The following is a 15,638-nucleotide window of genomic DNA, read 5'->3' on the forward strand; positions in this document are numbered from 1 at the left end:
TTTACAGTTCCAGATCCAAATTCAAACTTTGTCTTGCCTGATTGCTGTGCCCGGTGCTTGAAATCCATTTTCTTATTTTTGCTTGAGACTGATCCATTATAAGCCGTCTTTTCTCAATAAAAGCTCACATGCACTGCATGAATGAAAAGCAACCGAGTGCAGCCTCAGCTTAATTTAAGTACCTGTGTGTGCTGCATAGTGTATTAAGAATGTGTCTGCATAAAGAAGCCATAGTGAGAGGTGGGCAGGGATCTTATATTCTTTCCTAACCAGCCTTTGCTCTCCTTGCAGCTAGTTTATCGTGCAGTCTGTCCAGATGAAAGAAACGAAGTGGGTAAATACCCTTTAGAAATGTGTTGTATCTTGACAAAGAATTGGTGTGAAAGGACATGGCAAAATTCTACCTTGAATGGATGCCATAAGATTGGTTGGAAGATAAACGTCATGGATAAGTGAAATAATTCTTGGAAGTTATCCGACCCAAGAGTTGATGGTGAGGAAAAAAAACAAGCAAAACTTGTCAGTGTTGTGTAGTGCATGTTTATTTCTAGAGGGCTGGTAGTTCGAGAACAACATTTTTACTGCCACTTTATGACAATTTCTGTTTTAGTTTTAGATGGTTAATTCTCACTCACATGTATATTTACTGTGCTTCTTGTTTCCTTCATAGTAATAAACATCAGTAATATGTTGCAGTGGCCCCATAATTGTGACCACTTGACTACTTGCAGACATTTATATTGACTTGTGTGTTTGTTTTTCTGAATTGCGTTCCCATCCTCCAAAGACATCCAGATGTCCCTACATACATTTATACACATAGAAGTCTGTACCAAAGTGCAAGGATTATGAGGTTTGGATCAAGTACTACATATTCATTAGATTATCAGCCATAGGTTGGGTTAGTTGAAGCCAGCATGATAGTGACTGATTTCTTAGAAGTTGTGCAGGCTGTAGCCTGGAGAAGGATTTAGGTACATGTAATTGTGTTTGGACCTACTGGGGTTTCAGATCATGCTTAGTGAAGTCAGGAGTCATTGATGTGTGTAATCTCTTTATGCTTTAATTATACACATTTGAGCAGCAGCTGATGTTACGGTATGCATTCATCTAAGGCATAAGCAAGGTGTTCTCAGCTCTTACCCAGCTACTCATCATTAGAAAATGCATGTAGAATTTGGAATTAAAGCCAGGTCTTTTTTAATAAAGTATGTCCTTGTGTTTTATTGTAGTTGTTTGTGATGTTCATGTTTCCCAAAATAGACATCATTTAAAACTTTTAATATATACCCATATGGAAAAAAACAAAAGGCCTGATGTCTCATTAAAAGTGACAACAGCTTTATAGCAAGGAATGTTTACAATTATAAAATGGCAATTTCAAAGAAACTGGGAAGGTTCTTAGGAAAAAGAACAGAGCTTTGGAAATATTGTGTATTTTAGTACAATTAGACTTTGTTTGAATAGGAATGGATAGATACTGTAGATATAACTGCAGTGTTGTTCGATACTACCATGGGTTTCAGATCTTCCTTGTGAGATGTTTATCTGTTGTTTGGGCTCTGTGGGCATTGACTATACAGTAATTGAAGAGGGTTAAGAGATTTGCACATAATTAAATTCTTCAACTGAATCATTTTGACAATTCAGAAGTTATTATTAGCTGACTCAGAAGGTCTTGAAGAAAGATATTCCCCTGGGACACTGATTATTCTTTGCCCTTATAGGTCCACTGTTTTCTGTGTTTCTGTGTGATTTTATTTAAGAAAGACCCTGGTCATTTGGTATTGTTTCTAATTTTGTATCAGCATTTTGTACTTTAAACAAAGTCACTTTGTCTAAAGTGCTTCGGGGCTTTCAGCAGAATCCAATGTTTAATTTGGAGTATCCTGTTTAGATGAGTCTCTTTATTGACCCAGCCTTGATTGAATATTCATAACGGACCCTGCTCACTGTGTTAAGTTTAAGTATGTTCTGTAAGATCTTATTATCCATAGTTTTCCTGTTACTACTTAAGAGTTGGTACGCTTTTATTAAATCTCGTTAATTTTTCCAGGTGTTTGTTCATCATAGCATTTCATATTCTGAAGCCTTTCCAAAACTGCCACGAAGCAGTTTTTTAGCACTGTTCAAATGTGTGATTCTGGGTGGTGCTCCATTTGCTTATAGTGCTGTCTTCTTTCTCCTTTGCAGTCACAGCTCTTCTCAGAAAGCTGAAGCAGCAGTCCAGAGAAAGTGTAGAGGACAAGAGGCCCAGATTACTCAAGGCTCTAAAGGAGGTACAGTGCACCACATTACTACAGATATCCATCATCATTTCAAAATGTGCAAAGAAATACATTTAATAATTGGAGAGCCTTCTCTGAATGCCTGTGAAAAAGTACAATACAATAAGGTCACTGAATTAAGAATGGTGAATCTTGCCTGTCAGGTCGTACATCTTGTTGTTTTGTTATGTTAAATTTTGACATATAACCACAGAGAAACTGTGCATTCATACAAGCCTGACTAGTTCTTTTGCTATATTACTGTATATGTCTTCTGATTCTGTTCTTTCTAAGGTGCTTCTAGTGGTAAAAAAACGTATAAATAAAATTTCAAGCTTTGAAAAGCAAACACTATATACTCATCAAGCGCACCTCACATGTCTACATTCTAGAAAAATAGAAAACGGGAAATTACGACATAGAGATTGGATTTAAGGTATGTGGCTGGCAGCTGGGATCTTCTTGCATGTAGTCTTGTATATACAGTATAGGTCTATAGTCTTAATGATGATGATTATAATAAGGACAGTGTGGTAACGTCCCTACTCTTTTCGAGAGACACCCTGAGATTTTTAGTGACCACAGAGAGTCTGAACCTCGGTTTTACGTGTCATCTGAAGGAAGGCACCTCATTACACACTTCTGTGGAGTCCTCAACATCAGTCAGTGACTTAATGTGGCTTGCAGTGTAACTCATTTTACACTGCTCCCGGGATTTTTTCATGAACCAGAACATTGGAATGTAACACTTTTAGCAGAAGGACAGAGTCTACTGTGGTGGCTGTTATGATAGTAATAATCATTAAAAGGCTGTTGAAAATGTTTTTAAATCTTCAGCACTGTCATACAGGAAATCTGTTTACTGGGGACAGATCTGCTGCGAAGGGTAAATTCTGTGTTTAGAACAGAAGGATGCATGTATAGCTAGACAGAAGGCACAATTTCATTTTTCTCCAGCATATTTATTTTTGCTTTATCTCAGGGCTTGTTTTCTATGCCCTAACCTTTCACATTCTGTACTTGTGTCATCATGATCGACTTTCAATTCCCAGTACAGCTCCTAGGCCAAAAACTGCCATTTAAATTGATTTGTTATTGTCATAACTCTTGTCTTCTACGTAAGACTGAAATCGCATATGTAGAAATTTCAGGATTTAATAGAAACCAAACATGGGTTTTTCTTTTTCTCGCCTTAAGTCTTCACAGGAGAAGCAATTATTTAAGCTACCAAACATTGGATGACATCTTTAACTCAGTCAAGCTTTACCTAAATTGTTGTGTGCAAGTATACAAACTAGGGTATAGTCCTGAAGTTCTAAAGATGACATAGGGCTTTATTTAAAATTATGTAATATGCAAAACTGATTGTAAAGTATGGGAAAATGGTGTGCGAAATTGATATTCACATTTAAATATTGTAAGCAGTCGTAGGGGCATGGCACATAAAGATGTAGTTACTCAGAGCTGATGGATTAACAAGCTGTGTTGTTCTGCATGTCAGTAGTACTGATCCAGTACATCTGCATCTGATCACACATCTCCCACAGGTGTTCAGCAGTGATTATATAAAGAATCAGGTCACAGATCATTAGCACGATGTGTTATCTGAGAAAGTCCAGATTTCTATAAGGTCTTATTTCCGATAATAAAAAGACTTCAATCGACAAGTGTGATTTGTCTCAGTTAAATTTAGGTAATTGCAGAAGTAAACTATTTAAATGTATGCTGCAACATTCTTTTAACATCACTTGATACTAAATAATACTGAAAAGCTGCCTGACGCCACTAAAACGTGTTGCACACACTTAATTACAGTCTCTAGTTTTAAAGTGTAACTACAACACTCCATTACATTAATTTGCATTCAGATATTTGAGAATGCAAATTAATATTCTGCATGTAAGTGGAAGTTGAAGTTTGGGCTGGTGTAACAAGAGTAACAAATTAGAATTTTAGTTGCAAAAGTAGTTCATTATACTGGAAGAATTAGGGAATTCAGTTCTGCTACAAATGCACCTTTTCATTGCATTTGAGTTACAGAGTTGGCTCAATATGAAGCATTTTCCAAATGTAATGTCCTGTCTAAAAGTTGTGGTCACAAACATCCAAAGTCCTAATAATATTACTGTACTCTACAGGTGTTTACAGGTATATATGATTTTAAACAGCTTTCAGTCATGACAGCCTAGACATGATATGTTGCTTCATACCCTTAAGAAGTTAGAAATAGACAGTGAAGTATTTTAGCTGAAGCTGGAAAATATATTTAAGCATATAACACGATGCCAAGTTACACGATTCTTAATTCCTTTTCTCCCCAATAACAGTGTATGCTTTCTTTTGTTTTTCAGCTGGGAGACTTTTACTTAGAGCTTCACTGGGATTTTCAAAGTTGGGGTGAGTCTATAATATTTTTTTAACATTAAACAGTAAAATTAAACAGTATTTAAGAAAGTAATTAGGTATTTCTGTACAGTATGTTAACTTGATTAAATCAAAACAAACATATCAGTGTGAAAATGCGAAAAGTGTTTTTTAGATTAAAATACTTTTAAATAAAGAAAATAAGTGCCTTGAAAAGAGTTATAGGCAAGCATTACAGTATCCTGAGATCCTTCTGTGCAACCTGCTGAAATTGATAGCCCTGCCATGAAAAGTGCTTTACTGTACTGTTACTGTTTTATATGATAGTTTCACCTTTGTCACTGTTTTATGAAACACTAAAGTATAAAACTGAAGATTTTATGCAGGTAAACATAAAACTAATGAAAATACATTAAGGAAAGAAACATTGTAAAGGGTAGTCAGGGCATGACTGATGTGAAGAGTTTCTTCTGGTGAACTGCAGTTTTCACTTACTGCGGCAGAGTGTAGCTCCCTCTAGTGAGCAGCTCCACCTCTATCAGTGGTTTAGTTTCATTCACCCTTAAAGCCAACATTGGTTTTTTTACAGTGAATGCTGCATTATTTTCCAAGCCAAGCCTCAATAGAAGGGGCACCTTAAACTTGTAGGTTGTTGAAATTGCGAGGCTGCGTGGTCTCCCTGTGTTTGCTTGTTGGTTTTTTTCCCAGGTGCTCTGGTTTCCTCACAGCTCCCAGACATGCTGGCAAGATTGTTTAGCATCTCTTAATTGTCCAAGTGGGTGTGTGCGTCAGCACGGACCTCCAGTCTAGGGTGTAATCTCGTCTTGTACCCTCTACCTCCCATGAAAGGCCACTCTTTCACCTGGAGAGCGCAAGTATAGAAAGATCTAACTTTTCAAAAGCTGAAAAAAGCAGTGTGACCCTGAGTGGATCAACTAGTAAGGTGCTGGACTGGAATAGACATGGGGCCCTGCTGTCCAGGAAGAGGCTTATCATTTTGTCATCTTATCATATGGCCAGCAGCCATATCACCCTGCAACTCACAACTGGCAACCCACTGAAGCTAAGCAGGTGTGAGCCTGGTCAGTACCTGGATGGGAGACCTCCTGGGAAAAACTAAGGTTGCTGCTGGAAGAGGTGTTAGTGGGGCCAGCGGGGGGCGCTCACCCTGCGGTCCATGTGGGTCCTAATGCCCCAGTATAGTGACGGGGACACTATACTTTAAACAGGCGCTGTCCTTCGGATGAGACGTAAAACCGAGGTCCTGACCCTCTGTGGTCATTAAAAATCCCAGGGTGTTTCTCGAAAAGAGTAGGGGTGTAACCCTGGCATCCTGGCCAAATTTCCCCATCGGCTGTTATCAATGATGGCCTCCTAACAATCCCCCTCTGTGAATTGGCTTCATTACTCTGCTCTCCTCCCCACTGATAGCTGATGTGTGGTGAGCGTTCTGGAGCACTATGGCTGCCGTCGCATCATCCAGGTGGATGCTGCACATTGGTGGTGGTGGAGGGGAGTCCCCATTACCTGTAAAGCGCTTTGAGTGGAGTGTCCAGAAAGAGCGCTATATAAGTGTAAGCAATTATTATTATTATTATTATTTTGTGTGCCTCGGATTTCTGCTTATAGCCAAGCACAGTTGGAGTGGAGCAGGCTTGAGTCAGTCCGTGTGTTTTTGGCTTGGCTGCATAACAGTAAAAGCTTGCGGACACTTGGCTTGTAATGTTGTCAGCAAGAGCCGCTCCTCCAGGCACTGAGCTCTGATGGCTTGTCAGAAGGTGAATGGCTGAGGCTGTGGGTATATCCGGCGTGTACAGTCTGCCCATGTTTCCACCCCTCGGAAGGGTCGGGGATCGTTATGGGTTGTCGGGAAAGGGCAGTTCCACATTGGAAAGAGATAAAATAGGTAAATGTGACTTTGGCTGAATATGTACATGTGCATCCAGCTTAAATAGCATATGAAAGATACAATGGGCAACTGTGAGTTCCCAAATAGAAATTGTGAATAAACAGGCACACATTTATTTGCAATGGCTCCAGTGAAGGAGGTCAGCACCTCAGAGACAGTGTCATAGCTCCCAGCTAGTCAGCCTAAGCACTTGTTCTGAACTAGTGTACTACTCAATTTAGTTAGTAATCCAAATAACTCTTGTAAGGTTTCTGATTGAAGAAAAGAATACAGAATTTCAGGAAAAAATGCTGGTTTTGTGCATTTAAATCTTTTTTTCTTCTTTTGGGGTAGAATTTAGAGCTAAAGTACATCCTCTTTTGTCTTCTGGGATTATTCAGCATTCTGCTTCAACCATTTTCATTTGCTTTTCAGAAGCCCTTGCCAAATTCGCTTGCACAGCAAAGCAACGTTATGCAAGACCTGACCTTGAGCCTCCGGTCTGTTTAAAAGACCAGCAAAACAGCCTTTTTGTTCCTCGTAAGAATAGGCCAAATTGGCATCCACAGCCCTGAACAAGAAGAAATATCTGGTGCTTTCATTATTTTCGAAGTGTCACCAGGGTTATTAACCATTTTGGGCTTGGTTAATTCCTGGATAATTGACATCTTTCAAGCAGAGAAAGGTAAATTTAAACCTTTAGTCTGATTTTTTGTTAAAGAGAGTGGAGTCTGTGTTTGTACTTTATATACTTTTTCATACATGTGTACAGTCAACTTTTTGGCGATCTTTATTCAAGTGACCACTGATGATATCACTTTTAATTTAAGCGTACCAGGAAACCTGTGACTACAGTTCTCTTACACCAGAACAGCCCCCCAACCCTGTCTTAGGTGATGTTTTTGGCAACTTTTTATCTGCATATAAGAAATGGTAAAAAGCTAAAGATTCTTATCTTGGATGAACGCAGTTGAACTTTATTTAAAATTAATAAAAACTTTAACCCATGGCGCATGAAAAGTAGCAATATTAAGTGCTTTAAGTGGTTTGTGTTTTCTAACTAAATGTCTTAATTTCAAATAATTTCAAAGCTATATTTATAGAAAGATTATTATTTTTAACATTTTACTATCAGTAGTTAATGACCGGTGCAGCGGAATGAATCAATATAGACCTAAGAAGAGTATTATCACTGATAAGTCTGTATCACAAGTTTGCATTCTTGTGTTTCAGCTATGCTGGGGACACTGAGTTTGACCACTTGTGTAAACTTGCCCTTCTGGTAATGATTAAGGGAGATGTATCTTTTTGTCTCCTCTGGCTTTGGCAAAACAGCTGCAATATGCCACCTGAGGTCAAGAAATAATTCGAATTCCATCCAGTTCAACAGTCCTGTTTTATAGGTAACTTCGCAGTTAGTGAAGACCTGGAAGCAATAATATAGACACAGCTAAGTCAGCAATTAGTTTAAACCAAGTCGCTACAAGTGTGAAATGACAAGCAATAGACTGAACTAGTTAAAGTTAAGTATTTTTTCCACTGACATTTCACCCTTTGTATCTTTAGGCCAGTGGTTCCCAACCCTGGTCCTGCTGACCCACACACCTGTTAGTTTTTGTCCTAGCCAAGCCTTCAATTACACAATCAAACCCTTCATTGACTTAATATAATAAGATTAATTTAATGAATTAGTTGCAAGCTTAGCTGGTGACATATTCCATTACTAATTGAATTTGAGTTAGTGAGACAAACATGAGAAAACACAGAGGAAACGGTGTTTAAATTTATATTCTTGTGGGGAACTTTAAAATAATATAGCTTTACAGGCTTAGTAATCAGTAGCAGTCAATACATGTATATTGCTCCTAGTAATTTTGTTGCTAAACATGTTATCTTTGTGTTTTCTGTGCTGTAGTGAGGGTTTAATTGCCATATCTTTATCTCTTTAGGAAAATGGTGAGATTTTGCAATGCATTTATTTTAGCATAAACTAATTTTTAAACTAGCTAAATATTTCAAGGTTTTTCAAAGTTTAGGTCCGCAACCTAAAAAAGTTTTATTTGGACATTTGTTGACATGAGCAAATTACACAGCAGTAATAAGGAAACAGAACACTCGTTATTTTAAAATTAAGATTTAACTTAGTGCTTGTTTTAATGGCACCGGTTCTACACTGAATGTCTTTTTAGCAAAGTCTGTTTTGATTAAACAGCGGGAATAATAAGCATTTGCAGGTGAGGTACTTTCTAGTTGTTTTTGATTCCATTATGGCACATAGTGTGCCTGATTACTTTTTTATACGTATGCCAGAACTGTAAAGTGAATCCAGTATCTTAAGTTACAAAAAAAACCTACTATGGAGGTCTACAGTACCCAACAGCAAGATGTAATGGCTCCATCACCTTAAGATACATAAATAGGCAAGTACATTTAGGGGAAAGATATATCTTTGTATCTTTGTATGTCTAAACGTATTTGTCTGACAAAAACTGCGAAAAATGTTTTGTAGTGTCTGCATATCCGTAATATTTAAGAAGCTCTTGGAGCGGTTGCTTCAGGTACAAAAACAAATTTCTTTCAATTCACATTCAGTTCTGCAAACGTTATTAAATGATTTTTCTGTGCCATTGTTTCTGTGAAATAAATATTTCAGCACACTGCAGCTTATCCTTAAGCTCTCCTTTTAAGTACACACAAGCAGATGGCAGTAGAAAGTGAATCAAATTATAATCACACATCCATTATCAGAAATGCCTTTCCTGGTAAGCATCATGCCAACCCAGAGGCTGTCTCCAGATTCATATGGCGCAAGATGTGACTAAAAGTACACAGGCATCCCTGCCCCGAGCAGACCTCCATTCATCATTGGGCCACAGAGAGAGGAAGTTTAGTTTAGCCAGTCAGCATTAGCCAGCATTTCACAGGGAGGTGGGAAGAAACTGGAGGTAATCCATGCAGACACCGGAGAACATGCAAACTCCACACAAAGTACCTTGAATTGGACCCAAAACCAGGGAGGTAGCAGTAGTAGCTACCATGCCCCCATTTCCCCCATGTGCTAAGAGTATAAGAAAGTTTGTCAACAGCCCATCTACAGTAGCTTATATTAGTAGTTAGCAGCAAATTGATTTATCTCATCCAGCTGTTGCTTGAAAGAGAAGGTATGATGGTATCTGCTTCAACAGCATCTTTGGGAACCTTGTTGCAGACACCCACAAATATTTGTATAAAACAATGCTTCCTTGTAATGCTTTTTTTTACTTGTCTTTCAGTGCCTTTGCTTTCCCGAATTCTGCCTTCAGATGCTTGTAAAATATACAAGCAAGGTATCAACATCAGGTATGTTTTTCTTTAGAATGTATTTGCTCAGTAAGTGATCAGTATCCTACCTTTTAGGTGTGATAGCCATAATGTGTTGTCTACACCGAACACAAAAATGTAAGAAATCGTGATGTAATGTTCTCTGATTTGACATGAAAAAATGTATATATTGTGCACATCAACGTTCCTCTCCTTTCCAAGTTAGTCTTGACATCCGTTTTTGTAAAACATTACTCTTTTGAAGAAGTGTCTACTGATCTTTCATACTGTTGTAAATGGTGCACTGTAGGTGACTGTTCTACATGTGAAAAACCAATGTAGGACATTCTCATAATGTTGGAAGCTCCTACCAGTTATCCACTTCAGCAATGTTACTCTGTATGATTGGAATTAAGAATGCACAGCAGAGTGGTAATAGTTGTTACGAACTGATAATGTGAAATCATATATGCAAAAAAGAACTGTTTCTGTGTCATTAATTTTCCAATTATTCTTCAGATTAGCACTTCCCTGTAAAAACTGTCCTTTATAGTGTGATGCAACAAGCTAAAGAATAAAATGGGTGGATGGATTGTATTTTTCAGAAGATGAAGATGACAGGTAGAGGTTTGGCACAGATTATACTCTAAAATAGACCTTACACAGATGGGAGTTATATAAGTGCTAGTGACCCTTTGCTGTAGATTTTATTCATCTCCTGTCAGCTTGACATCTAGCCACTGTGGAATTAACATTAGAGACTGCACATAGCTCCCACATTATGTTTAATCAGCAGCAGGGTCAGGTTAGGATCATTGGTGGCATCTGTTAAAGCATCTGGATTTTGGTTTTTGGCTTGTGTTTGGAAATGGAAGAATTTGAGGGAAAATGTCTTAAAAGAGGAAAGGTACCTAATTGGCTTTGAATTTCAGAGATCATTAAAGATGTTTTTACGATGGACACTTAATGCTGTTGATCTTCTGTAATCCTTTACCAGGAAATTAGCAAATACCTCTCATCAGTCCACCTCTAGCTGTAATTGCAGCTCTAACACATGGGTTCCAAAACAAGTTTCGGATATGGGACCACTCATCACATGCAGTAGCCTTTCATGGAATATGGGAAGTGGTTCAGCAGTGTCTTGCGACTGGAATTATGCTTCCTCTCGGTGTATGATAACAACTACCTATAAACCTTTGTGGCTATCTGAATTGACACATTACCTTCATCAATTCTCCAGAGTCACTCACACGCCAACACTTATGTCTTATTGTACATCAGCCTTTTCTCCCATAGCATAACCCACTAAGGAAAGTGCCTGGTTTGCTATTGCTTTCCAGTATTCAAGAATCCTGGGACATGCCACATGCTGGACTGTTTCTAGTAATTTGGATACACTTCTGGAACATGCTGTTCCAGAATATTTTGTTCATGTTTATTTAATTTAATTACATTCTAGAATTATTTATTTATGCCCCACGTATTTCAGTGGGGCAGTGTATGTGTGTACACATCAATACAGACTATTCTTATTGACTGTACCGCTATCTATAGATGATTACCAAAAGCAGGTCAGTAGAATGTTAACTTTAAATAACTTTAAAGAGCCTTTGTTATTATTTGGTTATCAACATACGTTCATGATATATGTGACAAATACATAATTATTTATGAGCCCCTGGTAACTGGTAGAGCTTCAGTTAATATATAACAAATTTCATGCAATGTTGATGCCTTCCATTACTATAATTCACCTAATTTTGTTTCATTTAAAGTACAAAGCGTGCCCTAATGCTGTCTAGCTCTTCACTGTTAGGCCTCACCTTATCGTTTCTTCATTGAAATGTTTAGAGATACTAGAGCTTTTCACCATTTGATGTGAAGATCATTAAGGGTTGTTTTTCACTGCAAGTGAGAGCTCCATATTTGGCACCTGGAAAACTTGAAATAATCCAGACCAGGCTGGAGTCCTTTGACTGCCATGTCTTCTGTTAGATTCAGTGTAGAATCAACAGTGAATGAACATGAATGTATGTTTAAGTACAGTAAAAGTAACGGGCTTTGTGAAGCAATACTTAGCACCTGTTTATTGATCTGTTACATTTTTGCAATAATAAACATTATAGTATAATAATATAGTTAAAAAACATCAAATTTATACCATGTTTTTTTCAAATAAGTAATTGCAAATAATTTCTTTGCTACAGTGTCAGGCATTAAATTTTATGGGTTTTTTTTTTTTTACTGCCTTCCTTTGGATCATAGGCTGTAATGGATGTACACTTTGTCTTTAGCATTGCTCTACTTCATCACTACCCAGAGAGAGAAGCGCTGACTGGAATAACTTCATTTAAACCAGACTTTAGTCATTCATATTTAATACTGTCACCCTTTTACTTTTTCCGGCTTTGTTGAAGCCGGTTATTCTCAAATTGGCCATGGTGTTATTTCCCCCTGCTATCAACGAGGCAGTGTTCAGAAACCATCACCCGTTGTTAGAATAATAAGTGTTTCTCAACACTTCTCAAGTGGCGACTCATGTTTCTCTCTGGCGTCTTACTGGCTCGGTATCAACACTCCCTTGTGTCGTTTTTGCCTCCTCTCTCAGGCTGGACACGACGCTCATCGACTTCACAGACATGAAGTGCCAGCGGGGGGATCTGAGCTTCATTTTCAATGGCGACGCTGCGCCCTCCGAATCCTTTGTCGTTCTTGATAACGAACAGAAGGTCTACCAGCGCATCCATCACGAGGTAAAGCGATTCGTGGCTGAGAAACCAGTGACAGAAAGCCTGCTTGTCAACCTCAGAGCATTATCTGAGTTGGAATTGGAATAGAGTGTTACACATTGGCAGATGGCCACAGAATATGCAGTTTTCTGATGGTGTCATTCATACAAGAGCTCTCCTAGCAAGATCATAGATTACTTTCAGTTGCATTTTGTTTTGTTTTTATATATACAATGGTGTATGCCGTGACATTATTTGATAGTTGTGGATAGTCAGGATTCTTGTCTGAACTAGAAAAGGCCTCTGCTTAGAGCTGAGGTTGGGGGTCTGTAAGTGTGAAGACATCTTAGTTTAATTATGTTCTGTCGATAGCTGCTCTAGCCCAGCTGGGCTCTGTTACTGTTAGTTGAGCTTAGGGTAACCATGGGAAACCATGAGCATGAAGTGTTACCAATGACAGCTGTCCTTAGAATGAGAATTATACAATTGAAGTAAACATTGAATAAAGTAACCAAATGCAAAAGGAGGTTAAGCTTTATTATTATTTCTGTGAATGTATTAAGGCATTATTTTTTAAAGAGAAAACAAATTATTTGATTCAGCAGGAGCTGATGTGTCAGAATAAACATGAATTCTGTTATCTTAGACTCCGTTTTCCTCTTAAGAGTTTTTACGTCTGTAATTGCAATCAATATATGGATATTTTCTCTGCAACCTAAAAGTAAAACATGCTATCTGTAATTCAGTATTAGTTATATAAGCAATATTGATTTTTTTTTGTATAATGGGGATTTGTGTAAGTTTGGAAATACGCTGTATACTCTTCCTCTGTGTAACCTTGTGTATGCAGGACTTCAGTGGCAGTTGTCTGGCTTCTAGCGTTAAACCTGCTTGGTATTTTGTATTTTCTGTAATCTAAATTCCAGGAGTCAGAAGTGGAGACAGAGGAGGAGGTGGATATTTTAATGAGCAGCGATATTTATTCTGCTACACTCTCCACTAAGTCCATTACCTTCGCCCGAGCCCAGACTGGCTGGTTGTTCAGAGAAGACAAAACGGTTTGTCTGTGTTACTTCACTTCTTGATTTAATTGTTAGCATGTCTTTAAGAGCTTTGGTCACACATTCTGCACTGACTGGAATAAATATATCTAAATGTGGACATTACATTGAAAGGACACTTATGGTATAATTACACCAAGAAATAAACCCTTTTTGAAAGACATAAATATATTTATTACCTGCTTCTCCAGGCCAGACGGGCTAAGTACAATGGGGCTGGTTAACGTTTTGAGGCTGGCCAGGCTGCAGAAGGTTTTGAGCCACTTATCCATTGAAGTCCTTCGCAATTAGACAGGCTGTCAGTACCTATAAATCTTCAGATGTACTCTTTCAGTTTGTATATCTGTGCTGAGCAAAATTGTTATGTTCATCACGGCTTTTCAAATGTTCTTTGCCAGTAGCAACACTATTTAATCTATTTTGTCAAATTTCACCATCACAGAAGACTTTGAACCTTATTACTTATTCCTTTTGTCTTGATATAATGCAGAGTTTCTTAACAGAACACTTTGTCATAGAGACATCAAAATGCAACAGATGAGCTTTAGAACCAATGTCTTCTGTTGCATTTTAATGATTCTCGGTGTCATCATTCCCATAGATTAACCCACAGACACCGTATTATTCTTTCGTAGTCATGCAAGTGTGTTGTAATTAAAGTAATCATATACTATTTGGTCTTTTTAGTTTGATAATATGTTTTTTTTTGTTTAGGAAAGAGTGGGCAATTTCTTAGCAGATTTCTACTCTGTGAATGGTTTGGTTTTGGAGTCCAGGAAACGAAGGGAACATCTTAGTGAAGAAGACATTCTGCGAAATAAGGCCATAATGGAAAGCCTCAGCAAAGGAGGAAACTTAATTGAGCAGAATTTTGAGGTAAGTTTTTTTTTTGTTTGTTTGTTTGTTTGCTTGTTCACACAAAATTTGTGAGTTTACAATCCCTTTCTTTTGAAAGGAAGAATGTTTTTATTTTCAACATGTTCCACACGTATTATAGTTTTATTTTAGTGACATCATTTTTCAAAAACAACGTGAAACTCACTGTATTTCGAATTTAGCCAGTCATAAAGTTGCAGCTTTAAAAAAAGAATGTGGTCAGAAACAAAGCTGCCTCCAATAGAGAACAGAGTTCTGTTGGATTTCATATTCTTGAAGTGTTAAGAGGGTGGCACAGTCTTACAGCTCTGAGGTCCTGGATTCAATTCCAAACCTGGGGTGCCGTCTGCTTGGGGCTTTTATGTTCTTTTTGTGTTGGAGTGGATATTCTCTGGGCGTTCTGGTTGCCTCCCACAGTCCAAAGACACCTTGTTAATTGGCTTCTGGGAAAATTGGCCCTGGTGTGGGTGGGTGTGTGTGCATGCCCCGAGATGGACTGGCATCCCATCCAGGGTGTACCCTGCCTTGTGCCGGTTGCTTGCTAGGATAGGCTCCGGTTTTCCCATGACCCTGTGCTGAGTAAAGCGGTTATGAGATGGAGGTCCAGGATTAGGGGTCGTGGTACACACGACCAGGAGGATGCTGACTGCCTGGGGCATAGAGGAGATGTCAGCGTGATGTCATCAATGTCCTGTCTTCTCCCGTCTTAGCCTGCGCGGCGCCAGTCCCTCACCCCCCCCTCTCCAAACACTATATCATGGGAGGAGTACATCTCCGCAGAAAACGGGAAGTAAGTAGCCATGTTTGTTTTATGGATTAAATCTTGTCTCATAAATGGAAAGAGGCAAGCAAGAAAGCCTTTCCTTATCACAGGAAGGCTAGGCCTTTCATTTGGAAAGTGTTTTTTTGTTTTTCATTTGATATAATAATAACATTAAGAAACATTAGGAACAATATATTAATGGAATAAATGACATTTTTAAGTAATCATTGTGACATTTTCATGATACAACTTCAATGGCATCGAAATATCTTATACCGTTCCGAATTGAGAAAGCCGTTATTAGTATGTTATTGCTAATGGTACTTGCCACCAGTCAGGGGGAAAAGTAGCTATTATATCAGAGGGAGAGCCAGCATCTCTCTGCCTTTG

General features: G+C 38.3%; 1 protein-coding gene across 1 annotated transcript in view; it reads left to right on the forward strand.

Moving 5' to 3' along the window:
* Positions 1–15,638, forward strand: part of ankrd13c (ankyrin repeat domain 13C) — a 46,621-nt gene that overhangs the window by 24,912 nt on the left and 6,071 nt on the right. Inside the window, exons 4-10 of the mRNA XM_088599147.1 lie at positions 2,194–2,279; positions 4,619–4,664; positions 9,792–9,858; positions 12,428–12,572; positions 13,475–13,606; positions 14,324–14,485; positions 15,196–15,275. Of these exons, the coding sequence (XP_088455273.1) occupies positions 2,194–2,279; positions 4,619–4,664; positions 9,792–9,858; positions 12,428–12,572; positions 13,475–13,606; positions 14,324–14,485; positions 15,196–15,275 (718 nt within the window). The remainder of the gene's footprint in view (positions 1–2,193; positions 2,280–4,618; positions 4,665–9,791; positions 9,859–12,427; positions 12,573–13,474; positions 13,607–14,323; positions 14,486–15,195; positions 15,276–15,638) is intronic.

The sequence above is a fragment of the Lepisosteus platostomus genome, chromosome 11 (assembly GCF_059453375.1).
Source record: "Lepisosteus platostomus isolate fLepPlt1 chromosome 11, fLepPlt1.hap1, whole genome shotgun sequence".
NCBI classification, from domain to species: Eukaryota; Metazoa; Chordata; class Actinopteri; order Semionotiformes; family Lepisosteidae; genus Lepisosteus; species Lepisosteus platostomus.